Source organism: Squalius cephalus (genome assembly GCF_949319135.1).
Source record: "Squalius cephalus genome assembly, chromosome: 6".
Lineage (NCBI taxonomy): Eukaryota > Metazoa > Chordata > Actinopteri > Cypriniformes > Leuciscidae > Squalius > Squalius cephalus.
In genome coordinates, this window is record NC_137127.1 from 6,596,721 (window position 1) to 6,623,200 (window position 26,480).

The 26,480-nt window shown below is 36.9% G+C and overlaps 3 protein-coding genes across 7 annotated transcripts in view; 1 reads left to right on the plus strand and 2 right to left on the minus strand.

Moving 5' to 3' along the window:
- Positions 1-581: 581 nt before the first annotated feature.
- znf592 (zinc finger protein 592) lies at positions 582-9,668 on the minus strand. The gene is made up of 9 exons (XM_079873797.1): positions 8,820-9,668; positions 6,440-8,627; positions 5,422-5,600; positions 5,137-5,310; positions 4,900-5,044; positions 2,636-2,911; positions 2,437-2,549; positions 2,205-2,346; positions 582-2,122 (listed from the first exon to the last, which is right to left on the minus strand). The coding sequence occupies exons 2-9, from the start codon at positions 8,606-8,608 to the stop codon at positions 1,670-1,672; spliced, it is 3,651 nt and encodes a 1,216-aa protein (XP_079729923.1). The 5' UTR covers positions 8,609-8,627; positions 8,820-9,668; the 3' UTR covers positions 582-1,669.
- A 3,614-nt stretch (positions 9,669-13,282) lies between these two features.
- Positions 13,283-25,276, plus strand: slc28a1 (solute carrier family 28 member 1). 2 transcript variants are annotated; one of them, XM_079875049.1, is made up of 18 exons: positions 13,283-13,385; positions 13,629-13,705; positions 13,778-13,848; positions 14,038-14,129; positions 14,457-14,646; positions 18,037-18,178; positions 18,443-18,556; positions 18,795-18,869; positions 18,948-19,028; positions 19,111-19,191; positions 21,620-21,745; positions 21,960-22,090; positions 22,186-22,354; positions 22,919-23,113; positions 23,227-23,308; positions 23,446-23,544; positions 24,316-24,421; positions 24,502-25,276. In XM_079875049.1, the coding sequence occupies exons 1-18, from the start codon at positions 13,382-13,384 to the stop codon at positions 24,611-24,613; spliced, it is 1,947 nt and encodes a 648-aa protein (XP_079731175.1). In that variant the 5' UTR covers positions 13,283-13,381; the 3' UTR covers positions 24,614-25,276. The 2 variants fall into 2 exon arrangements, with proteins under 2 accessions (XP_079731175.1, XP_079731176.1); XM_079875050.1 differs by lacking the exons at positions 13,283-13,385; positions 13,629-13,705 and having other exon boundaries at positions 13,816-13,880.
- Positions 25,277-25,811: 535 nt separating this feature from the next.
- The window catches only part of alpk3a (alpha-kinase 3a), a 17,955-nt gene continuing 17,286 nt past the window's right edge, over positions 25,812-26,480 (minus strand). For all 4 annotated transcript variants that reach the window (XM_079875008.1, XM_079875009.1, XM_079875011.1 and 1 more), the window contains one exon: positions 25,812-26,480. This exon is cut by the window's right edge and continues 455 nt beyond it. The gene's annotated coding sequence lies outside the window, so the exon portion shown is untranslated.

A 26,480-nucleotide genomic window follows, 5' to 3' on the forward strand; every position in this document is an offset into this window, starting at 1 on the left:
GAGAGAACCAGGTTGTCGATTCATTCTAAAATGAGTATTTGTAAAGATAATACTTATTTAGCTCATATATAACTATACCAAAATTTCAATATTATTAGTATGATATTTTGTAAGAGCTCTTGGGTAAACAAGTAAACACAATAAAACATGCCCTGCTAGGTCAATGTCTGTATCTTTCCAGAGTTTGTGGAAATGTTCCCTGGCTTTTTGTAGTTAATACTAATATATATATATATATATATATATATATATATATATATATATATATATATATATATATATATATATATATATATTATATATACACCCTATCCTGAGAAATATTCACTTAGGTAAAGAAGTAGTTTGTCACACTCAGTGTTGGGTGTAATTAATTACTTAGTAATCTAATTACTTTTCCCTGGAAAAAGTAATGTAAGGGATTACTCTAAATTTTTCCTGTAATTTAATTAAAGTTACTTCTGATCTAATCACATTAAATACTATATAGATGTTAAAATGTGTTTTTAATGTAACTTTCTCCCTTTAAATACTTTGGTCAGTTCAATAATAATGTATGCAGTTGTATTTTTGTTGTTGTTGAAAGAATCAAGATTGCAGTTTTGTGTCTATTGTTCAACTGGTCGAGGTTGAAATGGGATTCAGAAAGTAATTACTAACAAATAAGTCAATACTTTTTAGAGAGTAATTAGTACAGTAATCTAATTACACTGTTGAAGATGATGTGATATTAACTTTATAGAGTAACTTACCCATAAAATAACTAAGAAATTACAAAAAACTAGTTATCTTATAGCTATATAGTTATAATTTTAAAGGCCCCCAAAACACCAAACCTCTACTGATAGCACAAACTGTAAAGTTGAGTCTCAGATGTCTTTATTATGTAAATTCTTCCTTTTTTTTCCCATACAAGCATTTACAAAAGTGCTAAATTTGATTGTAAGAATGGCTCATTGAATATAAATGAGTAATCTACATGGAATGAATATGAAAATATATTTTCTCTGAGTGCAGATACCTGGGTTTAAGTGAATACCTTTCAGAATAATGTAATCTCCATAGTAGCAAATACTGTTACAGATGTTTAGCTTTGTGATACAAGTACGCTACCTAATAAATATAAAATAAACATCATCAGACATGCCCTTCCTTCAAGACCAGCACAGCATAATCACCACCAACTATTCACCATCAAAGGGGCTTCAACATTTTTGGTGACCCTGAAAACAGCCATAATATTACATGACTGTCCCACTTATGGCTACAATATGTAACATACATAATATTTCCTGCATTGAAATGTACCCAAAACCGATTTGACATGGTACATGAACAAAAACATACAATTGCTCTGTAGAGAAACATTGAAACACACTGACATGATGCTTTTGCAATTACACAAAAATAAATTATGATTATCCACATACATAGGATGAACAAGCAAGCAGTAAAAAGTGACAATTATTTGCATGAATGTAACAGTTAAGTTAATCCAAAATAATGCAATGAAACATTATTTAATATATGTGATATATGTGACTTGAGATATAGTATTTGACTGTAAGGCATCATGTTTGCAGTACCACATTTATAAGCTGCATATTCTGCAATCACATGCTTGCAATTAAGTTGATTAGCAGCTTTCCACTGGTGTCCTTTCTTCTTTTCAGTCCTTTTCTTCCTCAAATCCACTTGTTTCTGATGACTGTGTGTTGTTGCTGTCTGTGGGCTCGGGGTGGAGTTTGCATTCCTCCTCCACTGTGGACAGACCAGTCTTTTTTGGCAAAAGAGGTCCAGTTTCATCGCTCAAGTCTGTTGAGTTTTCATGTCTTTTCCCTGTCTCCTCATGCTCCTCTGGTTCTTTGACCTTGTGTACAATGAAGAGGTGTCTGCTGAGTGCTAGCTGAGATGTGAAACAAAGGCCGCAGTGTTGGCACTGGGGTGTGTTGCTATCGGTTCTGTGTTGAGGTATGTGTTCCTGAAACTGGGCCTGGTTTTCAGAGGTAAAGCCACATTTGGCGCAGCGATAAAGTGGCTTAGGCCGCTTGGCAGGGGTGTTGTATGATGTTCCCTCATTTCCTGGAACTCCATGGGCCTCCTCCGCTCTTCTTTTCGGCCTCTGAAAGAGGAAGTGCAGTTGTACACGCAAGTACCTGAAGAAATGTTTCTATAAAATAAATAAATGAGGTATTTGTGATTACCTGGCCTGTGGGTTTGCCCACCTCCTGAGATGCTGGCTTTGCCATCTGGCTGAAATCTGGGTTCTTGATTCCATGCATCAAGCTGATGTGGTTCTTAAGCATAGAGTGTTTAGTGAAGGATATCCTCTCATTTGTGCAGTACCTTCAGAATGCATCGAGAAAGACACAAATCAAGGTTGCACTCTTCAGATAAGAAAGATGCCAAACAAATCTAATTATATAGTGGTTTTACCAGCATGTGTAAACCTTCTTTTTCCCATCGTGGTCACTGCGAATGTGTCGTTTAAGACTCAAGGATGAATTAAAGGACCTTTCACATTGTCGACAAGGATGCCTCTTTACAGACTGCAAATAAACATGAACGTTCAAATGTTAGAATCTTGAATCACAAACTTGCTTCACTTCATATCGATTGAAGGAAAGGATCTCACCCTGCCATGGCTGGTCTTCATGTGATTGACGAAGGTCTCCCTGTCTGGGACCCACAGGAGGCATTCTCCACAGGTCCAACCAGCGTTCTTCATACTAACTCCAGCACTTGACTTCAGTGCAGCAGAACTCTCTCTTCCCTTCATGCTGGCCTCCTTAACCGGTTTGGTCAACCTTGGTTGGGGGTTTTGTGGTGACATTTTATCAGAGAAAGATATCGTCTCTGACTTTTTAGGGCTTTTTTCTGCTTCACCTCTGAAAACGCCACCATGAATAGCCTGCAGATGAAAGAGACAATTTATTTCACTTTCTGAATGTGAATAATTATTTCAATTTCTAAATGATATATTTTTTTTATTCTGATAGAAATGAGACAACATCTTTTGTACTGTGGCAGTACAATGGCATTGGGAAAAGCAGTGGCGGATTAAACAGTCAAAAATAAATCACCAGCTCTTTCTTTCCTCGATGCAACCACAAAAAAACAACACTTATCTCTCCTTGCACTTTCATTCTGCCCCAGTATTATACTACAAAATCCTTTTTCTATTTATTTTTTCATTTATCCTGCTAAACAGATCTAAACAGACAACATCAAATAAGACTATTTTAAATGCTTTCTCTGTGTTGATTGTATGCATCTCAAAAGTTACAGCATTTTGCCTTATCTTTTGTTAAAAAGTTAAAAAGTAATTGTAATTACTTGACAAGCCAACCATCGCTCCTACAAAAAAATCTAAGAACCTTGGTGTCACACTGAACCACCATCTGTCATTTGCAAGCACCCCCACCTCAAATGACGCTCTCATCTTGACTACTACATGCCTCCCAGCATGCAATCAAACTCAAGCAGCTCACGAGCTATACATATGATCTCTTTCAAAAATATTTGGGTTAACTTAAAAAAAAATCTTGCATTTTATCATATTTTGCCGAAAATAAGTCATATCTGACCATAAGTCTCACCGGGTCAAAATTGCATTGTTAAGAGAAAAAAAAAACATATAAGTTGTATCGGTGTATTGTAAGTAACATTTTATTATTAAAAACAGGAATTATGTAAAATACCGGTGAATCAAAATTTAATTTTTACAAACACAACAAATCCTAATTCAGTATTCAGAACAGAATATAAGTATAAAAAAAATATATATAGTGGCATTCATTATAAACAACATTTATTATAAATGCCGAACCTAAAATGAATTGAGCAAAACTGAAACTATCAGCGAATGGGAAATGCGCTATACAAATAAACTTTTGCTCATGTACCTCGCTCATTTAGCATGAATCCAAATGTGTGCTTTGCGCATGTTTTGTGTCCATGACACTAATTGGATTATATACAATGCTTTGGAATACGTTACAGCATGTTGAAGATGATTAAAAAAACGCAACATATATTCTGGAAAATATGGTATATATACAGTATTAGGTTTATTTAGACTGCACTTATTTGCATATGTACAGGAAGTACTTAATTCCTAGCAGATAATGTTCTAAATTGTCTGCTTGCCATCTGGTGATCACAACAGTCTCATAGCAGAACATCTGCTAAATGTCTTAAAGGGATAGTTCACCCAAAAATGAAAATTCTGTCAGCAATTACTCTCCCTCATGATGCGTGTGATGCTGGCCAATTCAACCCAACAATACAATTCAAAACAATACAACCCAGAAGCGCTGCGCTGTTACACTACGTGAACTCACTCAGAGGCCCACATAGAAGAAAATTAATAGTTGAATAAAGTTGTGATTTTTGTTTGTTTTTTGCACACAAAAAGTATTCTTGTCGCTTGATAAACTTAAGGTTGAGCCACTGTAGTCACTTGGACTATTTTAACGATGTCTTTACTAACTTTTCTGGGATGGCAGATATTGATTACATAGAAGCCTATGAAAAATATCTTAATTTGTGTTCCGAAGATGAACGAAAGTCTTACGGGGTTGGAACAAAATGAGGTTAATTACTGACAGAATTTTCATTTTTGGGTGAACTAAACCTTTAAATGTCTTGTAGTGTCAGAAAGAAGCATAATGTAGAAAATGTGCATGGAATGAACTCACACCTCCTTCCAAACACTGAATACATTATTCAGTGAAGATTTCCTTCAATAAGTACATTTACATGCATCTATAATCTATATAGTGCCAGCACTCAATACTACCGGCACTGCAGAAAGGTTGGCACTGTTACATTTTTAAAACTTAAATATCGACTAGGTAACGTAGAACCAGTGCATTTGACAACAACCCTAATACAAACCTTGAAATGTTGTACCAAAAGTAGTTTTTCTGGGAAGAATGAAGTGCACTCTGGACACTTGAACACACAAATACGATGATGAAAATGTTGATACAACAGCTGCTTCCTCTTGAAGACTGTTTCACAGGAACACTTGTAGATCACCCTGCCGAGAATGAACCAGAAGTAACTCCTCAACAAAGTTCTAGGAACACTTACAGTATTATGACAGTATAACAGATCAATAGATGCACTTACTGATGGCTGGGTTCACTGCCGCCATGCTTGTTTTTTACATGCATCAGACAGCCGTCAGAAGTTTTGAAGGCTACAGGACATATAGTGCACTTATAGAAGACCTGACAATGCTTCTCCTCAATGTGACTCTTCAAGAGGGACAGTGACATGAAAAGCATTTCACAATGCAGACACCTGAAGGAAATTGCATTTGAGTGAATCAGAGAGGGGGAGAGAGAGAGATGACAACATTAAAGAGATTCGAAGAATGTCATTGGCCTTGAGGTCACAGTTCAAGGTACTTACGAGTACCCAATTTTACGGGCATAATGGAGACAATTCTCTTTCACATGCTTCTGGATGTCCGCCGAGCGACTAAGTGCCCCACATTCAGGACAGCAATAAGGGGATTTGTGTGTGTGAATGCGTTGATGGGCCTTGTAGCTGCACTTGTTGGGAAGCAGCATTGAGCAAACCTTGCACATCTGCATTTAAAGAAAGCAAACACAAGGGTCAATGACTCAGCACTTGAGTGTACATGACGAACGCAAGGAAATACAAACTCTTAGATTAAGAGATTAATCTAGTTTAAAACAAGTGCCAAGTTCTTAGAAAAGTACTCACATTGATTTTATGAGGTTTTGAAAAAATCTCATACCATTATCAAGTAAAAAGTAATAACATGTCTTCCTTTCATCTTGAAAACAGGTTTAACCATTTACATTTAGCAGACACTTTTATCCAAAGCGACTTACATTGCATTTTAAGGTACACATTTACATTTTTATCAGTTTTTGCTTTACCTGGGAATCGAACCCATGACCTTGGCGTAGCAAGCACCAACACTCTACTGTTTGAGCTACAAACATTTTTTTTATCATTTTTTTTTTTATATAAATGATTAAAACAAGTTTTTGGGGGTTGCACCACATTAGAACTAATCTTGCCTAAAAATGTGAATGATCTGATATTTTAAGAAACTTTTAAAAGACCTTGACACAGTCATGAGGGTCTGCAGAGGTCCTTTCTATGATAACATTTCCTGTTAAAAAAATGTCTGCATATCGGTCAAATCACATGGCTTGATTTGTTGAACAAACTTTTTATATATTCTAAAATAGAAAGCAGTGAAGCAGTTGTGTTAAAAAATCCTAATAAAAGATTATGAATTTTTTTTCCCCATACAGTAAATTAAAAACATCAAAAGAGGTACAGACATTGTGTGTGTGCATTGAATTTTAATGTTTTTTTTATGACCTATTTAATAATGTAGTAATAATTTACACTTTGTGATTCCAGTAGTAATAATAATAATTTGACTCACCAGACCTTCAGCCTCCGATGATCTCTGATAATGACCTGCAAGTGCTGTGTAGTCTGACATCTGTTTATTACAGTCCAGACATTTGAATCCATGTCTAATAACTTTGTCGGGATAAAGTGGCAAGACTGCTTGGCCTTTGGATGACTCTGTGGTGTTGCTCCCGCAAGGGATCTGATTCACAGACTGCTTAGGTTTGGTGGGTACCAACATATGGTCAACCGCAATGGGCTTCATAAACAACTGAGTGCACTGCATCACCATACCTTTGTTCTTGTGTTCGCGAGCATGTGCCAGGAGAGCACATTTGTTGAAAAACACCAATGTTTTGGAGCAATGCGTGCATGCGACTTCAATATGCACACTCCTCCGGCTGTAATGGTAAGCAAGGCTCTTTTCCAGTCCGAACGAGTCTCCGCATTCTAGGCAGCAATAGCCTTGCGGTGGGAGCTTGATATTGGTGCCTGGTGGTGGACTCAGGTCAGGAACATATGTTGGCACTGGGTTTGAGTAATTCAACAGTCTGTTTAAGGTTCCAGCTGCAGTATTTGAGACAACAGCTCGTGTGTTTGGGGAGACTTTTTTAACTTGATGCACCAGTGGTACAGAACTGCACACCATTGACGATGATAAGTGAGAGGGCTCCTGTCTGTTAGTGGAAGACCTTGCCGTAACCGAGGCAGCCACGCTATGTGGGACTAGATTTAGGTTTGCTAAGTGCAATGCCTTCGGAAGGTAGTTTGTATTAGCAGAAGAACCCATCTGAGCAGAAGCCTTCCTTTGCTTGTTTCCACCATGTGTTGTCTTTAAGTTATGACTATTATTTTGGGTTTGAGGTTTCTTTGAGCTCCTTACCAATTTGGGGGTGGATTTGCTCCCCAATAAAGCGGTCTTTGAGGCTTCCTGATTTCCATCTTCAAAAATGACCTCCGAAATGATATCATTTGAACGATACACAGGCAATGTTTTTGAGAAGGCATCTTCAACTGAGGACTGAGACGGCGAAGACCCAAACGGTGACGTGAGATCTTCAGTCTCAGAATCTGGCAATATGCTTGTGACGGTGCGTTTGATTTCTCCAGATGAGGTTTTGATTGTCTTTATTCTGACTCGTGGTATGGCTGGAGGCGAGCCAGTAGCGACAGCTGGAGATGCTTTACCACTGCTGTCACTGCATATACTCATTGGGCTCTCAGGCTGTTTCACGAAACGTTTCACCACTTCTAGAGGACTTCTTGGGCTCCTTGGCGAAATGGGTATTTTTGGACTAATTTTCATGGTCTCTTTTGGGGTAACTGGAAAGTCCCTTGAATTAGTTTGCCCACCAGGATCCTTTTTAGCATTTAGGGCTACTAATGCATCAAGACAAGAGGACAATCTGGAGGAATGAGCTTTATCACATGGACGGGAAGGACTAGTCGTCTCAGGGGTTGAATATGCATTTGTTCCACAATCCTGGATGCAGTCCCTCTTAGTCACAGAATCATAATTTTTTGAGCCATCACACTCGAGATCATCCACACCTTTTGAACCATGATGTCTTTCATTGCACTTGTCTGTCAAGGTGGATGCATCTGGATTTCCATGACTGTCTAAAACAGGAAGAGACGAAGATGTAAAGAGTGAATTAGACGAGAAGTACGATGTCTCTGCAGATTTTGGACGGTCATTGATTCCATTGCTTTGAATGTCTTCAGATTCTGGGCTTGATATTGGGCTAAACTGAGGCATAGACTCTGATAGAGTGGGAACTTTTTCAGCCTTGTAGAGGGTGGGAATTTTTTCCAAGGAATGTTTTGAACAGTCCCCATTGACAGAAGAGTTATCCAGCCTTGGATAGCTAGAGAGATGTGTCTCCAGTGAGCCTGCAGAAGTTTTGAAACCATTTTGTAAAAGCTGCCCCAAATGAGAGCTCTCCTTCTCCACAAGATTTTCATAGGAGTTCTGACGGCTGGTGTTCTTTACTATAACACTGACAGCAGGGACATCAGTTGTAGGCACTGGGTGAGGGATCAAAACCGTGGCATCCATACACATCTCTGAGTGCTTCAGGTGTCCCTCTCCCTCATCTTGATTCCCATGAATGGCTTCTTTGGCATCCAGACTGGTTGCATCAGGGATGTCAAAGGCAGCCAAGAGATCATCAAAATCAGGTGTCTTCATATCACCCATGATTGAAGGTTTTCAAAACCTGAAGCAAATACAATATAGAATGAGAATTAAATCAAATGATATGCAGACCACATACAATCAATGTAAAATAATTTAATACCACAACTAACAGACATAAAACCACATTATAACTTCATGTATCATCCTAGATCTATAAAATATTGAACTGAAATGATGACTAAATAGAAAATAAAGATTTAATAGTATTCACCATTTGATTCCTGGTTAGTTCATATTAGCAGTTGTTGGTGTCCATTAGATTTGCTGCTGTGGACTTTCATCTGCATTGCACTGACACTTCCAGGAACTTCCATAGTACCAGTCCAGCCAGCTCAAAGACTTGTTTATGGAAACTTTGAATCCTTTCTAAGCAATTTAACATCATACTACTGTATTTCACATAACCACACTCCGGTTTTCTTCCAGCCAGTTAAATATTACTCAGTATAGTTAGCCTGTCACCATCGCATAAATTAGTTTAACCTGAAAACTGTCGAATAATTTGTTTTAGACCGATAGAACACCTTTTTACAGGCGTTACGTCAATAAAATAACACATTTATCGACAGTTATGGGCTTTTTGTACGAGGATGTTGGAGAGTTAGCTTTAGCTTATATGCTAACTGAGAAAACAAACCTTCGGCAAGCTAACAAATCGTTCAAAACATTGCTTACAGTCATATTGGTACTATTTCATTCCGTAACACATGACCTGTCATTTCTACCGTGTTTAATGTTAAGACAGAAGAGAGAAATGAAGAGAGCAAAGCGGTTCGTGTTGACAGACGCTTTAGCTGTGCAGTCGGGTGCGCGCTTCTCTAACGTTAGCTGCTTGCATCCCAGCTCTGTAAATAACGCAAACCTGCGGTAATACTACAACAGTCTGCGGGTCTACAGCCAAACAAGCATTTAAAGCAACATTTTAAATGCCATGCAAATGGATGAGCAAGTCAGCGTAAGGTATGTTTGATTTGTGAGGTTTATAAAAGTGAGTTGTTTACAGTTGCCCGCTGTCTGCTAGCTAACAGCTCTCTCCCCTTCCTGTGTGCTTGAGAACCCCGCTCAACGCCACACACGGGCTGTGGCTCAAATACGTGCGAGCTGCCTACATAGACAGCATTTGTGGACAGGCATTTTTGAACATGCAAAACGCGCATATGACGCGCAAAAATTCTGTTTATGCGCAAACACAGACATGTCTCCCCAAACTACAATAAAACAACAACTAGCCTATTTCATAAAGCGTGTTTACATGCTAGGGGACAAATTACTGAAAAAAGTCGTATTACGTCCATAGACTGGACTGTACATGGATTTCTTTGTGTTTTTCCTCATCAATCTATATATAGGCTGGCCATGAAAATTTAGCCATAATAGTGACCAAATAAGACCCAGATTATTTGACCATTTTGATGTTTTCACTAAAAGTTTTTTTTAAATTCGTTTGTTTACATTTCTATTCAATATTAGAAATCAAAATAAATGTTAACCTTAAATTTGACAATTTTGAAATTTAGGCAAAACATGTTTTTTTTCTTTCTGTCACATAGGTTATAGGCTATAGATTAGATATAAAGTTAAATTAAGACAGACTTTGACAGGGTGGACACGTTTTAATCTTTCTGAAGAAACTGCTAAGAGAAAGGTGGATAGGATTAGGGTTAACTTGTGCTGATAACATGTAGCCTATGTGTAAATATTACATAGGCTAATCACTGAAATTATCAAAAACAACACTCATTCCTTTGAGAATAAGTAAATTTGATGATAAAGTGGGATTGATTGAGCAGCAGTCAAATTATGTAATGAACTGATTTCAGAAATTGTTTCCAAGTACCATATGTCCCATCAATGATACAATTATAGGTCTACCAATTTCCATCAATGTCCAAATAATGTAATTGGACTCATCTAGTTCATAAGTCCTTTGCTAATCAAATTCCTCCTTGACCATTCCAAAAATACCATTTCTTTTTAAACATTTTCATAGAGCGTATGCTGGTCTTTTCACCCACAATAAATACTTATTTTGCAAATACATTGACAAAAATTACTTCAAACCTGGGATCCCTTGCTTGTAAGACACTAAAAACAAAGGTCAGAATGATAATAAGCAATATCAATGTTTATGTGCTTGTCATTGTACAAAAATTTGCTGGAAAGACACTTGGCTGATATTAAAGAAATATCATGACTGCTTGCTCCAGCAAAGCACATAAAATGCCTTCATGAATGTCTGTTTTGTACACATTAGACCTTCAATAAAATGCAGTGATGCACAATTCGGTCTATTAAACTGCAAGTGTGCGTCATCTTGTGTTAACTAAAAGGAATTAGGCACCATTTATTTTATGACTGATTTCGAGTTTCCAAGAAAAGAGTCATAGATTCCACATATTGTCTGATAGTTACATTTAATTGATTAACTCTGTAAACTTCATAAGCATTCTATGCTTCAAATCTTCAGTCTTCAGTCTACTCTCTTGAATGCATAATATACCAGTTTAGGGTCAGAATGGCACTACATTTTACCTGAATTTGAAGTTAAATGGAAATCAAATTGATCTAAAAGCTCCATATTGTGCATAATCAGTGTACAAAGACAACATCAAAGACCAAAACTTTCAGTCTTCAGGAAATGTCCTATAGACGTATTGCAGATGAGCAAACACTCTAAAAAATTCCAGATGTAAACACGTACATCAAAGAGATGTCTCTGTGATGTGTGTGCTATGTGTGCTATGCTCAGATTGCTGCCAGTGAGTTTTTATTACTGTATAAATGTTCTGCATTCAGGCATAAAAGTAATTTATATTCTACAATGTGCAACAGTGTCATCTAGCGTCCAAACTGTCTAAAGCTGGTAATGTTCGTACACCTTACTGCAGTGCTGTCTCATTTTTTAGTGCTTTAAAAAAAAAAACTGCACGCTTGCAATGCCAAGGTCATGGGTTTGATTCCCAGGGAAAGCAAGAACTGATAAGAATGTAAATGTGTACCTTGTAATGCAATGTAAGTCACTTTAGATAAAAGCATCTGCCAGATGCATAAATGTAAATGTAAACATGGCCCACCTATAAAAGTTGCATTGTGAATTCAAACCAATTCAAAGAATTCAAACTTACATTAAACAGTAGACTTAAAAGTAGTCTGAAAATTTTTCGTTCTTCAGGTATATATTGTGTTTTGATATTGATTATCATGTTTTTTGTTCATCTTGCTTCAGGCCCGGCGCCATGGACATCCCAGCTCTATCCCTACATCCATCCCAGCTCTATCCCTACACCCATCCCAGCTCTATCCCTACATCCATCCCAGCTCTATCCCTACACCCATCCCAGCTCTATCCCTACATCCATCCCAGCTCTATCCCTACACCCATCCCAGCTCTATCCCTACACCCATCCCAGCTCTATCCCTACACCCATCCCAGCTCTATCCCTACATCCATCCCAGCTCTATCCCTACACCCATCCGAGCTCTATCCCTACATCCATCCCAGGTCTATCCCTACACCCATCCCAGCTCTATCCCTACACCCATCCCAGCTCTATCCCTACATCCATCCCAGGTCTATCCCTACACCCATCCCAGCTCTATCCCTACACCCATCCCAGCTCTATCCCTACATCCATCCCAGCTCTATCCCTACATCCATCCCAGCTCTATCCCTACACCCATCCCAGCTCTATCCCTACATCCATCCCAGCTCTATCCCTACACCCATCCCAGCTCTATCCCTACACCCATCCCAGCTCTATCCCTACACCCATCCCAGCTCTGTCCCTCCACCCATTAGATCCACAGAGAGATCCAGACGTCCAGAGAGGAGGAGCTGGAGGTCATTTGGCTCTGCAGTGAGCTATAGTGCAGTGAGTATAAATTTGTTCTTCACTCGCTGAAATTGAATCGGAATGATCAGGGAACCGAGTGAAATACTTCACACTGCATGCTAAAGAGATTAAAAAAATATAGCTAAAAAAAAGGAAAAAATCATCAGCCGGATCAGCGAACAATTGTTCAACATAGGCTGGTTTTGACAAGACATTTTTTATGCACAAACTACGCATTCTGATTCTGACATTCCTGATTTGATTATTTTCAATAATTTTCTTTTCTTGACTGATCTTTTTTCATAATTTTGGCAATAAATGAACTGTTAAATGAGTGACCTTGAGATGAGTCCATGTTGGCATCTAATTTGACTCTTATATGCTGATGTAATATATTATAAACTTGCAGGTGATTTTTATAAAAATGTATTATCTTTTCAGTTGTTTAAAAGGTCAAGGCAATTATCAAAGTTTAATAATTTAATACATTTAAATTGTGTGTCCTGGCACTGGGCCTGTTTTGGGCCAGTTCTGATTGGTAATTGAGTGCTCAGTGTTTTATAGTACCGATATATAGATAATTATGGATAATAATACTGGCCACTCCTCCGCCACCTGCTCGTCGTGTGACTCTTCCTCTGGGACGGCCATAGAATGGCAGGCCCTCCGTCACGTTACATTTTTGTTGTTCCTGATAATTTGTTTTCCTCTACTTTGTATCTTGTTGGCCTCTGAAATAAGGTGGAGCTTCACTGTAATAAATGATAAAAAGATGCTGTTTCATGACTACCACACTGACTAGTAATCTGATAGCAACATGCAAGTGTCTTAAATACAAAAACATTAGTGTGTAGTTAATTAGTGATAAGATTTCCAAGTGAGCAGAGTATATATTCCAGCTCAAGGTTCAAGACCCAGCAGTTGTCAGAGAGAACGCAGAATGAGTAAGCCATGTATTTACTTCTCCATTCTTTAGAGATTTATTTTTCAAACAGGTATTTGAACAGCTGGTTTTACCATGGTTTGCGTAAAGGAGGTGTTGGTTTCGTATATGTAGGCAGTCGTTAATGATTGTTTGGATGAAATGTGAAAACATTGGACATGCTTAGAAACTTGCAGCTCTTAAGAAATTGCTGGATCAAGGTTCATTAGAGCTGGTAAAACGTTTTCTGATACTTTCCTAACAGCGGACAAAGAAGATTTACAGCTGACAACTGTCTCGTATGGGAATGAACCAGGTGTGGACAATCCAGCATTTGTGAAGGTAGGCTTGAGGAAGTATGAGGAAGTTCTCTGAAAAGTTAACAAATTAAAAATCAGTTTTTTGTATCTTTAGGAGGATAAATTACCAGATGATCTGAGTGACAGTGATAAAGAAGAGTCAGAGGAGTCAAAATCATGCCTAAGGTGTGGTTGTGAATTTAATCAGTGAATACGAGGTCATTCAGATTTCATTGTCACATTATTTAGTAATGAAATTCCTTTGGAATTGCATAATGCGTCATATTAAGCTTATCCTAACCCATTGCCAACCCAGTTATGCTGTTACACTTCACATGTTCAAGATCTTTAGCTATTATTTATTGTTTACCACAGCAAAGCATGCATGCCCATCACTGTCGCAGAGATCTTCTGCAAGACACACTCCAAAATAATCAAATACATCGCTTTGGGAATCTTTGGAGCGGGTAACATATTTTCATCTTTCCTGTTTTATATCTATACACCCTATAAAATAAAGTTTAAAAAAGGAGATTTCAGTGAACAGTTCTTAAAAGAACCATTTTGTTTTCTTTGTGTCATTTTAATAATTAGAAGAACCTTTTTCCACTTTAAAGAAACTTTTGTGCGTTTGGAAAGTTCAAAAATGTTCTTCATGGATCCATTGATGTCAAGAACAGTTATTCTTAAGAGTGTTATTGTTTCTAATTAAACATAGGGATGCATTGTCCATTGGTGATTTCTTTTCCCCCCAAGTGAACAGTGTACAATACCTGATGTTTTTCGTGTTTTAGGTTATTTGGCTTACTTCATTGCTGCATGTTATTTGGACTTCAAGAGGGCAGTGGCTCTGGTTGTCCTCACTTGTCTTGGGGTGTTCATCATCGCGTGCGAACTAGTGAATAAGTACTTTGGTGACCGAATAGGGAGGTTCTTCAAGCCTGCTCAAAGGTGTTTCAAATCCAATATCAGATGGATAAAATGGTGAGTAGGACACGTTGATAGACTATCGTTAAGGTTTGTGTCTGTAAGATTATTAAATGTTTTTGAAAGAAGTCTCATTTATTTAATAATGCATTTATAATAATGGGAAATATAATTAACAGTTTTCTATTTGAATATATATATATTAAAATGTAATTTATTCCTGTGATGGCAAAGCTGAATTTTCAGCATCATTACTCCAGTCTTCAGTGTCACATGATCCTTCAGAAATCATTCTAATATTCTGATTTGCTGCTCAAGAAACATGTCTTATTATTATCAATGAAAACAATGACATTTTTCCAGGATTCTCTGATTAATAGACTTTTTTTTTTTTTTAAAGCAGCATTTCAACGGAAATCTTTTGTAACATTATGTCTTTACTGTTTTGACTGTCAATTTGACCCTTGCTCTAGTATATTTAGCTTGGAATGGTTTGGAGGTGGCTGATTTAAGAGCACCATTCCCTCTGGAATTTCCTATGGCATTTTAGAAGTGTTTTTTTGATAGTTTTGTTGCTAAAAAGTTGCCTTATAATGGATACAACTAGTACAACAATGTGAGATATGTATTGTGTAACAACTTGTTAGCCACTTGTTAGTTTTTAAAGATCAGAAAATTCATGTATGAGGTTTTGACTGTGTAATTCATTTTGTAGGACAAAATTAATGTTTATCACAGATCTTTAAGTATTTAAATTAATAAATTGTTATTAATATAGAAACAAAAAACAGCCAAAATCTAATATCAATTAAAATGCTAAAACATGTTAATTCAAGATTTAAACTAAAATGATCAGGGGCCGTATTCACAAAGCATTTTATCTTACCACTAGGAGTACTCCTAAATCGCACTAAAAGATTTTAGCTAGGAGTTTTCTCTTAAAAGTTATTCACAACGCCTTTCAGACCTACTCTTAGTAAAGAAAAATGACAACTCCTAAACTAAGAGTGAGTCTTCGTTGCTATGGATGACGCCATTACTCATGCACGAGCTTGACTGAAATGACCACTTTGATTGGCTGATGATTGTAACGCGGGAATGATTCCAAACACCTCCCCTACGATGATGAGTGACAGGTGACAGGTCTGAGAATGCGTGCGCTACACAAGTAGTGCGAAGGACGGAAGATGATGAATAACTGACTAAATAGCCTAAATGAATAAAGAGTAAGGCAAAACAAATAGCCTAGTAGCCTAATGAAACATATGGATTGATGCAATATCTTTGCAACATTATTGAATTAATCTGTCACTATATGCCTCTGCCTACGTTTGCAAAGAGAAGAACGTTTTAATTTGATTCACAATGAAACGTTACAATTAGTTTACATGCAATGAGTAGCCTAGTTTTGGTTGTTGTTGGTAGCGTTATTGCATCCCTAGTTATGCCTACAATGCAAAATTGTTCCCTCGCGATTGGAAGCTCCTGTTTCAAAACATCGCAACGTGAAATGCCACAAAAAGCGGTTTGTGAATAGGTCTTAGTGAGTTAGGAGTCCTCTCGACTTCTTTTAAGCTGTCCCAGGCTTAGGTGCTACTTTTAGGGTTAAAATGCTTCGTGAATTACTCTTAGTCAAAAACAATTAGGAGTCCTAAAGTTACGAGTGACACGCCCATTATTTTTAGGAGTTGCTCCTAAATTCGCCAGTTAGGAGCTACTTTTAGCCTTAAAATTCTTTGTGAATACGGCCCCTGGTCAGTGTTATGCAGTGCACAATGAAAGCAATAGGGAAGAAAACAGTCTTTAATAAATCCACAAAGAATACACTTATGATACCGGTTTCTGAACAGAAAGAACTCAAGGCTTAATAAAAACACAGGGAATGTAATTAAGGAGAACAGAAGCTAACAGGAAACTAACTACGTGAAAACCAAACAAAACAGAACATTACAGAATATGCATGTTATAACAACATTAGTTAACTACATTACTTAATGAACAACATTTCTACGGCATTTATTAATCTAAATCTCGAACCACTGGGGAATCACCCGTTTTAAATAAACACCGAACAGAGGAGAGACTGCTGGCAGAAAGAGAACGACAGAGCTCATAATAAAACCAGAGTCAACATTAGCTTGACTTTTTGGAGATGATGAGAACTGAGGGGTTTGAAATGTTGTAAAAGCAATGCGGAAATGGCATTGTTATGGGTAACACTTTATTTTGATAGTCCACTTTCAGACATCCTACTAACTATAAGTAACTTTGCAACTACATGTCAATTAACTGTCATTAGAGTATTAGTAGACTGTAGTAGAATGTTAGGTTATGGTTAGGTGTTAGGGTTCGGGTTAGTAGAATAAATTGACTTGTAGTTGCCAAGTTACTTATAGTCAGAAGAATTTCTGTTGGGGGACCATCAAAATAAAGTGTTAGCAGATATTAAACATACAGTCTACTAATACTCTAATGATGCTTAGTTGACATGTAGTTGCAAAGTTACTTATTTTTAGTAGAATCTCTAAAGTGGACTATCAAAATAAAGTGTTACCTTGTTATTTCTCAACAGGCGAGTAAGATATTCTATTGAACAGGTATATCATTTCTAATAATGATTGTTATAAAACATTAAACTGTGAAATGATTCACTCATTTCATCATGGTTGTTGTAGCGCTGTGCTTGGGACTTATTTTCAAGGAAGTACCGTGTCTATTAATGAGCAAAGCTACAGTAACGTCTTCAGCTAGTCAGTTTGAGATCCTTTCCATTTAAACTGCTTATATCTCTTAAGCCTTGTAGTGATGTTTTACGAGCAATAGGATAATCTCTCTCTCTTTTTTTTTTTAGTTATGAGAAAGAACCATATTCATGAGCCGAAGCACAACCAAAACAATGTTCTTCTGCAAAAAAGCATGCAGTTTTGTTTTTTAACTGCTAGAGGGCCAAAAGTTGCATAGTGTACCTTTAATCTCAACATTTACTAAGACATTATTAAAATTAAAAGTTGTATTTGTTAAGACATTAGTTAATGCACTGTGAACTAACATGAACAAACAAAAAACAATACTATAGATTAATAACTCAGATTAATAAGTTGTTAGTTCAATCGTTGTTAGATCATGTTTGCTAATGCATTCACTAATGTTAGCAAATTAGATATTGTAAAGTGTTACCAGTTATTTCTACAATATAATACAAAATGATAATAAAATTGAAACATAAAAATATTAAAATAATAAACATATATGTAGTTCTCCCCTTCAGTAAATGAAGAACTTTGAAAAGTTCTTTGAAAACTGTTTTGGACCATGGGGCCTTTGAAAAGGCAGAGAACCACTGCTCTAAATATAATAAAAATATGCAATGTGTGCATTTAATAATAAAAATATGTAAATCATAACTAAATGCATGTGTCATGGTTGATATGTCTCTGTATGTTGCAGGGTGTTCATAGTAATTGTGCTGGGACTGCTGGTGGCATGGCTGGCCATCGACACACGACAGCGCCCAGAGCAGCTCATCTCTTTTGCTGGTGTCTGTCTATTCATTATTGTAATTTTTCTCTTTTCTGCACACAGAACTGCGGTGAGTGATAAAAAACACTCACACACACACCTGTGTTACATGCTTTATTGAACGTGCTTATCTCGGAATGCATTTTTTTTAGACTTTGGAATTTCTGCAAACCTTATCAGATTGTTGAGGCTGTCATTTCCTCACAATAAAACAGTTGTATAGACAATGATTTTAATAACACTGCACTTTAAAAAAAATTTTTTGTGTATTTTTGTTTCCTTTTTTTTTTAGTGGTTGTTAACAAAAACATTGTTTGCATTGAATGCTGTGTAGGTGAGCTGGAGGACTGTCTTCTGGGGACTTGGTTTACAGTTTGCCATTGGCCTGTTTATCATTAGGACAGAGCCTGGTCTCATGGCCTTCGAATGGCTTGGAAAGCAAGTTCAGGTATAACATAAAACATAATTATTATAATTATTATTTTATTAAATTAGAAAAAACGGAGCATTTTCACTAGTGGCCTCAGACATTTGGACACCTCTAAAATAATCTCCATCCTACTTTAAAAAGACATATCTCATTAAATTAAGTTAATATTTTACAATCTGTGGTAACTTATTGAAACAAAACTGATGATTGAAACAAAAAATTCCCTGGTCTAAATCATTTTTCTTTCTTTTTTCAGATATTTCTGGACTACACAAAAAATGGTTCATCATTTGTGTTTGGAAACCTCATTGACAACATATTTGCTTTCCAGGTTAGTAATGACACATACTTGGCATGAGATGCATGGATGGGTTTATTTTTATTACTGAATGTTGCTCAATACTCGCAGGCTCTGCCTATAGTGGTGTTCTTCAGCAGCGTAATGTCCGTGCTGTACTACTTGGGGGTGATGCAGTGGGTCATCACAAAGGTAAAAGTGACTCAGTCCAGTCTTGTATCGATTCAACCTATGAGGCCTTTAGAATATTAACAATGCATCATTCTGTGTCAAGATTTCCTGGGTAATGCAGGTAACGATGGGAACCTCCTCTACAGAGACTCTCAGTGTGGCAGGGAACATTTTTGTTGGTCAGGTAATATCATCATTCACTCTCAGAAAAAAAAAGGTACAATAGCTTACACTGTGGCAGTCCCCTTTCAAAAGGTACTAATATGTACACTTTAGGTACTAATATGCAGTGTTAGGGAAAGTTACTTTTAAAAGTAATGTTATAATATTGCGTTACTCCCTAAAAGAGTAATTAATTGTGTTAGGTACTTTTTTGGAAAGTAATGCATTACGTTACTTTTGCGTTACTTTTTCTCACCTGGGCTGGGCTTGCTTGCTTGTTTTTTTTTTATAATTTGTTTTAATTATTTAATTACTATTTTGTAAAGACCCTTTCACACGGAAATGCAAATTCACGCCTGTACAGTTGAAAACCAAACTTTTAGCTGTGCTGCTATTCTGGATTGCAGAAGAATAGGACACAGGTGAAGAAACTTCAAGACTCTGGCTGCATCCGAAATCAGAAACCTACTCTCTTGAGTAGGTACTTACTTTATACTTAGTAAGTACTTGGGTACTTAGTAATCTAAAAAAGTTTGTTCTATATAGTATGAGTGTGTTTAGTATGAATGTAATCTGGACGTACTAGATTCACCATGTTGCCCTCATCATGTGACCTACCAGCGTCAGTTACGTCGCTTCACTTCCATTCATCAATCCTCTCCTGTGGCCTCATGGGATAGTAAAGTGTCCATCATATGCACACTTCAGAATCTCGCCGGAAGTAGTAGGTCATCCAGGTACTTTTTGCATACTCTTTATGAGTACTGTGAATTCAGACATACTTCTTTTGTCACATACTGTTTTTCGCCTACTATATTGTAAGTATGCGATTTCAGATGCAGCCTCTTACTCCAGCATAGCCTGGTTAAAACCAGACCATTCTCAGTAGTAACTGAGTTATGGTCTGGCAAAGCTTCTTTAATAACTCATTTCCAAAGGGGCGTCACCAACGGACGTCGCTCAAATGCCTCTGGGCGCAATTGTATAGACCTTGCAAGTTATGTTTTTGGTCTTTTTGTGCCTTTATTTGATAGGACAGTAGAGATTTTGACAGGAAAGCGTGGGGTGGAGAGAGAGAGGGGAAGGGGATCGGCAAAGGACCTCGAGCCGGGAATCGAACTCGGGTCGCCGGAGGCGCAGTTGCGCTACATGTCGGCGCGTTAACCATGGGGCTATTGGCGCCGACTGCAATTGTATAGACCTAAAACCAATCAGAGCAATCGTCATCGTGTAAAGCCATATGCTGCGTCCCAATTCGCCTAAGTTACACTACGTACTCTTTTTGTGAAGAAAAGGTATTTACTTTTGAATGTATAGCAAAAAAGTAGGCAAGCTTTGGGACATACTACTTCGTCATCTTTATAGGACAGATCTGTCGCGTGCATCCTGTCATGTAAACTGCCCTGTCAATCATCTTGTCACGGTTAAAATCCTCTATTAAATCTAATTTAATTTCCTACCGTTTCGGAGAGAAATGTAGTAGCACGTTCATCTGCCAGTGGGTCTTTCATGGAGACTGTCCTCATTTGTTTGCAATTTGAATATAATAAGTTGGTGCGCTTCACCAACGGACGTCGCTCAAATGCCTCTGGGCGCAATTGGATAGACCTAAAACCAATCAGAGCGATCGTCATTGTGTAAAGCCCGCCTCAATGTTTCTGATTGGTGCCGCGATTTCGACGGATTAGAAATGGGCTTGAATGAGCTCTTTGCCAGACTACTTGCAGAGCAAATCTAAATTTGCCGGAAGTTGTCTGGGTTTTCCCAGGCTAACTCCAGCAATAAAAAAAGAAAGAAAGGCAGCAAAGACATTGGTTAATTAAAGTGAGATTAAATAAATAAAGTATATTTGTGTAATTTAACATATTTAATTATTGCAGGTTTGTGTGATATTCTGAGTTTGCATTTCACTATTTTTATTCATTTTGAGGAATACCGAATCTTGTGCAAGTGAGATGAGTAAATGCATGTTCATATTTAGTCTAGATCTAAAATACCCATCATGTTCACACACAACACTTCTGCACTCACTCCTGATTTCTATCAACATGATTGAGAGAATCATGTTGATTACATTACATATGAATCTGATTACATAACTCATGTTCCTAACTAATGCGTTACCCCAACACTGCTAAAATGTACACTTTAGTTGCTTAGTTAGTCACTTAGTTACTTTAGTTATTAATATGCATCCTTAAGGGATAAATAAGGTACAAAGGTGTACCTTCTGAAAGGGTACTGCCCCAGTGACGGCGTTTCTACCCTTTTTCAATAATGTACATCATAAATACATAAAGATGCAACATTATAAATTCACTCAAATTTCCTACAATATTTCTTGACGAATTTAGATGCGCATCAGTTTCTTTAGGGAGAAGATCCTTTAAAAAGTCAGGCAATTAAACAAATTTGGGTCAGTGATGATGTGATGTTTTAATGTGTTTCAGACAGAGGCGCCCCTCCTGATTCGTCCTTATTTGAAAGACATGACCAAATCTGAGATTCACGCTGTCATGACTGGAGGATTTGCCACCATTGCTGGGAGTGTTATGGGGGCATTCATCTCATTTGGGGTATGGCAACATGTACTTAATTTTATTTGGTAAAATTCTCCCATGAAAAGTTGGAATAAAAAGTTAGTTACAAGTGAATGAGTTTAGTTCTTAAGCTGCTTTAAAATGATATGTATTGTGAAAAGCGCTATACAAATCAATGTGAATTAAATTGAATTGAATTACCGTAGTATGTTACGTTCTCTATGGGATCATTAAAGTCTCCTCCACACAGATTGATGCCTCATCTCTGATTTCTGCATCGGTGATGGCTGCCCCATGTGCTTTAGCCATCTCCAAACTATCCTACCCTGAAACTGAAAAGAGCAAGTTCACATCTAAAAGTCAAATTAAAGTTGACACTGGGTGGGTTCACCTCTCAAATACGCAGTTTAGGTTTCTAAATATTGTATGTTTTGTGTTAACATGTTTTTATTGAATGTCTTGTGGTTTGTTCTCAGTGGTGAGCAGAACGTCCTGGAAGCTGTCAGCAATGGTGCGTCTGCATCTATTGGGCTTGTGGCCAACATCGCTGCTAACCTGATTGCTTTTCTCGCCATTTTGGGCTTCATAAATGCTACTCTCAGATGGTTTGGAGGCATGGTGGGATACCCAGATATCAGTTTTGAGGTGTGTATTACCCAAACCTAGTGCGCACATTGCATTTATTTGATCAAAAATACAGTAAAACAGTAATATGAAATGTTATTACAATTCAAAATAAATGCTTTCTACTTGAAATGCTTTCTATTCTATTTATTCCTGTGATGGCTGAATTATCGGCATCATTACTCCAGTCTTCAGTGTCACATGATCCTTCAGAAATCATTTTAATTAGATGATTTGCTGCTCAAGAAACACTTCTTTGTATTATCAATGTTGAAAACCGTTGTTCGGCTTAACATTTTTGTGGAATCCGTAATACAATTTTTAAAGGATTCTTTGATGAAGAGAAGACTCAAAAGAACAGCATTTAGTTGAAATATAAATCTTTTGTTTACTGTCACTTTTGATCAAATGAATGCATCCTTGTTGAATAGAAGTAATTATTTCTTTAAAAAACAACAACTTTTGAATGGTTATATAGTGTATATTCATGTTATATCAAAATGAAACGGTCATTATCATCACCCTACAAATATTTATATTCAAAAGCCAAGTGTTTTAACAGAGCCATTTCTTTCAACCCTGCAGTTGATCTGCTCCTATGTGTTTATGCCGGTGGCCTTTATGATGGGAATTCCATACGACGAGTCTTTTACAGTGGCTGAACTTATTGGCACTAAACTCTTCCTCAATGAGTTTATAGCCTATGAGAAGCTGTCAGAGCTCAAAAACAACAGACTTAATGCCACTTTAGAAGGTGTTGCAGATCAAACATTTCTCTCAGTAAGTAATGTCTCTTCAAATTGTGTATAAATATGCCGTTAAAAAATATAATAATCAGTCAAATGCGAAGTTTGTCCGAAGCATTACAAGTATGCTGTTCAAACCACTTGCAGGTTCGATCAGAAATCATCTGCACCTATGCCTTGTGTGGCTTTGCTAATTTCAGCTCTCTTGGTATTGTGATTGGAGGCCTGTGTGAGTATCTATTTAAAGCACTTATATGAAGTGTGCTTAAACAATGTACCTTGTGACATCTTTTTGCCATTGTTCAGTTACATATTTTTTTAATAAAACATTTTACTGATAATTTTTTAAATGTTATTATCCCACAGCTTCTATCTGTCCATCAAAGAAGGGTGACATATCTGCTTTAGTGCTCAGAGCCTTGTTCACAGGCACATGTGTTTCCCTGATCAATGCCTGTATTGCTGGTAAGCAATCTCTAATTCAAAGTCAAACCAACATCACAGCTTTATGTATCACCACACGCCATTAAGTTGTCATTTAGCAGACATTTTTATTTAAAGCAACTTACGTTACACATTAGAGTCTCCACAAAGCCTTGCTCAAGAATGCAATTATGAATTGCTAGGGCTGTTCAATTCAAAATTCTTGGAATCAACTCTGATCTTGATTCCTTTGATTCCTCACTGTTGCTTTTCTTTTTTTAAAAGAATGCTTTATTGAAGCATGTTTCACCTAATCTCACTTGATTACATGATATGATATGAATACATGAAATGAAGGCTTACATGACAACATGGCACAGAAATGTTAAAAATACATATTACTGACGTCATTACGCAACGATGTAAAAGAACGGCTTAAAGGGATAGTTCACCCAAAAATCACCCTCATATCATTCCAAACCCGTACTGACTTTCGTTTATCTTCAGAACACTTTTTTATGAAATCTGAGAGCTTTCTCTCCTTCCATTATGCCCAATGCATTATGGGTGTTTAAGTTTTCCTACCTATTTGGCAAAAGGGAAGACAACAGCCTTTTATCTCTGTTTTCTGTAGTCAGGTAGCACCAATTTAATTGAATTTCCGCCTTTCTACTGTATAGGCTGCCAAATTTGATTAAAAAGCCAATTTTTCCAGCAGTAAAGTTACCAGCACAGATCTTAACCACTAAGCCAAAGCAAGTACAATCTAGTATTGACTTAAGATTGTTATCATTATCATTGTTCTACCTGTAGGTATCCTTTTCGTCCCTCCACTGGACTGCGTGGATCTGTTTCAAAACACAGCCTTCAATACCACAGTGCCCAACATTGACACTTGCTGTAGTGAACTTTTTAAAAGGTAAGGACAGAGAATATTGTTGCATTGTAGCATGTTGCATTTACTTAGATGGCTTCGATATCATTTTTTTTTCTTTGCAGCACTATCAACAATGGAACAATTTCTTTCGAGGGGTCCTGGAGTGGAGTGAAAAATGCTACAATTTATTTAGCTAACTGCTGTGATCTCTATCAGGCAACTGTGTGCATTTAGTTTGGCCAAGAGGTAACAATACAACAATGCAGAAAACACATCTCAACTGAATATAATGACTATATTTATTAAATTCCCACATTTTAAAATGTATGTTCAGTTGATATACTGTCACTCTACAAAAATGCTGGGTTGTTTTAACCCATGTTTGGGTCAAATATGGACAAACGCAAGCATTGGGTTTAAAAATTCTAATATAAAAATGTAAACCAACGATTGGGTTTGTCCATATTTGACCCAACCATGGGTTGAAACAACCCAGCATTTTATGGACACAGTATATTTGATCGTTTACCTATTCAAACATAATTTCTTTATAGATATAACAATGTGTTAGAGAACAATGTATGTGTAAGTATTTTATTTTTATGGTTTGTTTTTATGTAAAAGCTTTAAATTTAATTCAATTTGTGTTGTCCTGTCTTACATAAATGTTCTAATCATTTTTGGAAGTTACATCCAATGACGCGATAGATAGATCTACAATAGATATTAAGACACATGCTATGCAGTGTTTTATTGAGACAATCATGCTGGAATTGCAGTGACTGCTGCGTTATCGTACTGCAATAATGGTCATAGGGCTCTTTGGTCAGGGAAACAGTTTAAGATATGAAGCACTGGACTCTGTCTTTGGACAGTAAAATGAGTCAAATAAGTTGCTACTGCTATTTACATGTTTATTTTACAAAAATAAATAACAAAACACAACAAAAACACCTAAAATACTTATCCTTATAAACATATTCTGCTAAGCTCTCTCTCTAATACTCTAATACACTACAATCCGCATTGTTTCTATAATATAAACCCCTCTTATCATCTTATCATTTATGACCACTATCTGTGGTAACTCTTCATAAACATCTAAACAAGTACTGTGTTCATGTTTGAGTCAGTCTTGCCGTTAGCATGAGCAATTTCCACAGAATAATGATTACTAGTTCTTGTGAATGGAGTAAAGGTTTAGACAGCTACATTTATTGATTTATGTTATTTTAAATGAACATACATTTCGATATGTATGTTGTGTGAGTATCTCTGTGTGTGTATATATATATATATACCATTTAAATTTTGGAGTTGGTAAGACTTTTTAATGTTTTTGAAAGAAATCTCTTATGCTCACAAAAATATTAGCCCAGTTGTGTGAAGTTGCAGGGATCTAGAGAGATATGACACATGAACAGTCTGAAAGGTCAGTAGTAAATGGCTTTACTGTGACAATAAAGTTCATGATTTTCGCTCTTCTAGGAGACACATTTGAGATAAAAACAAATCTGCACTGAAAATGATGCTAATAGTTTGCCCATATACAACCAAGATTGGTGCACTGGTGTTGCATATTTATGGCCATATTCATAAAAGCAGAACAATCCACTATAAAAAGCCTCTCAGTGACAAAAAAGAGCTGCATTTCTACACAGCTGAGACACATACATCACAGATGCTTGAGGAATCCTTAAGAAACTCCCTCTCTCATGGTTCCTCAGTCATATAAACTTGACATAGGAACATTTGAATAAATCATAAAGTTCCAGAGTCTATCTGAAAACATTGTTCATCCGTCTACAGGCGGTCCTGGTTTTATATCTATCTCCAGTGATAGTCTTGAAAGGAGATAGCCTCAATTCAGCTCTTAAAAATAAAGTGAAGGTGCTCTCAGGAGGTATAAATGGTGACTTATAGCTGCAAAGCAGTTCACAGTTATATTAAAAATGGCCACAACACCTCTGGTCAATCATCCATTTACTTTTCATGTTTCTATATAGTCATTTCTTCCTTAGTTGTTGCATTTTAGACACTATGTGCAAAGACAATGGACAGGATCCATTTATAGGAAGCCATTTGTCCTGTACAACAGTAG

Excerpts from the sequence above, each read along its gene's own strand:
- znf592 (XM_079873797.1), bottom strand. The coding sequence starts at position 8,608 with ATGGGTGATATGAAGACACCTGATTTTGATGATCTCTTGGCTGCCTTT. Across the intron at positions 2,912-4,899 it reads TTTTGGTACAACATTTCAAG|GCTATTCATGGTGGCGTTTT; the intron begins GTTTGTATTAGG and ends TTTCATCTGCAG. Across the intron at positions 2,550-2,635 it reads TGAAGACCAGCCATGGCAGG|TCTGTAAAGAGGCATCCTTG; the intron begins GTGAGATCCTTT and ends GTTTATTTGCAG.
- slc28a1 (XM_079875049.1), top strand. Across the intron at positions 13,849-14,037 it reads GAGTCAAAATCATGCCTAAG|CAAAGCATGCATGCCCATCA; the intron begins GTGTGGTTGTGA and ends TGTTTACCACAG. Across the intron at positions 18,179-18,442 it reads TTTCTGCACACAGAACTGCG|GTGAGCTGGAGGACTGTCTT; the intron begins GTGAGTGATAAA and ends AATGCTGTGTAG.